At 33.4% G+C, this 808-nt stretch overlaps 1 protein-coding gene across 1 annotated transcript in view; it reads right to left on the bottom strand.

The window, feature by feature from the left end:
- The window catches only part of LOC119592004, a gene marked incomplete in the record, with an annotated part of 16,446 nt that overhangs the window by 3,438 nt on the left and 12,200 nt on the right, over positions 1-808 (bottom strand). The window contains 1 exon segment of the mRNA XM_037940777.1: positions 327-458. Within this exon segment, the coding sequence (XP_037796705.1) occupies positions 327-458 (132 nt within the window).

Below are 808 nucleotides of genomic sequence, written 5' to 3'. Positions count from 1 at the left end.
AAAACAAAAAATCATAAACTTACCCCTGATTATTATGTGCCATGACCCTTTCAAACACCTTTTATATATACTTGCACTGCTTACACCACTGACACAAGACATCATCAAAATGTTGGCCATGGTTGACAATCTTATCTTAATCAATTATTATCTAATCAGTCTGATACAACTGACACTTCAATGAAACTGTACATTTAATTTCATTCCAGCTAGAACTGTATCAAGTATAGTTAGTGAAAGTCAAAAATTAAATAAGTATAATATAGAACTCTGAAGAGAAATCCGAAGAGTACTTTTTCATCCAAATACACATAAACGACTCTTACGTTTGAGCTGCTGTCCAAGCAGTGTTGATTCTTGTTCGTGGCAAGGTTGGTCTTGATGCTTTTATACCTTCTCGTCTTGTCATTGGTGGAGAACCAATAACATTCAGATTAACATCTTTGGTCTCCGAACGCCTGTTGATAAAATATATAACTTTTAGAATAGAAGAAACCTTATAGTTGAAGTTGGTAAAGTCATTCATTATTTGGATGAATTTAACTCTAAAGACTGGCAGAACTTAATTTAGTGAATGACACCTAAAACTTGAATTTTTGAACACCTTCCAAAGACTTTTAAAGCAGGATCTGTCAATCTTTTGCCTTGATCTGAGAGTACTTGAAACAGATGAGGGGAGGGGGGGGGCATGCATTTTGTTTCATAGAATCATTGTTAACTTCAGCTGTTCACTGTTCCATAAGGGTACAACTTTATATATTTAGAATCATAAATATATAAAGAATCATAATTTTTTTTTAAAGGTCAC

The sequence above is a fragment of the Penaeus monodon genome, chromosome 29 (assembly GCF_015228065.2).
Source record: "Penaeus monodon isolate SGIC_2016 chromosome 29, NSTDA_Pmon_1, whole genome shotgun sequence".
NCBI classification, from domain to species: Eukaryota; Metazoa; Arthropoda; class Malacostraca; order Decapoda; family Penaeidae; genus Penaeus; species Penaeus monodon.
This window is presented reverse-complemented; position numbering and strand designations above follow the sequence as displayed.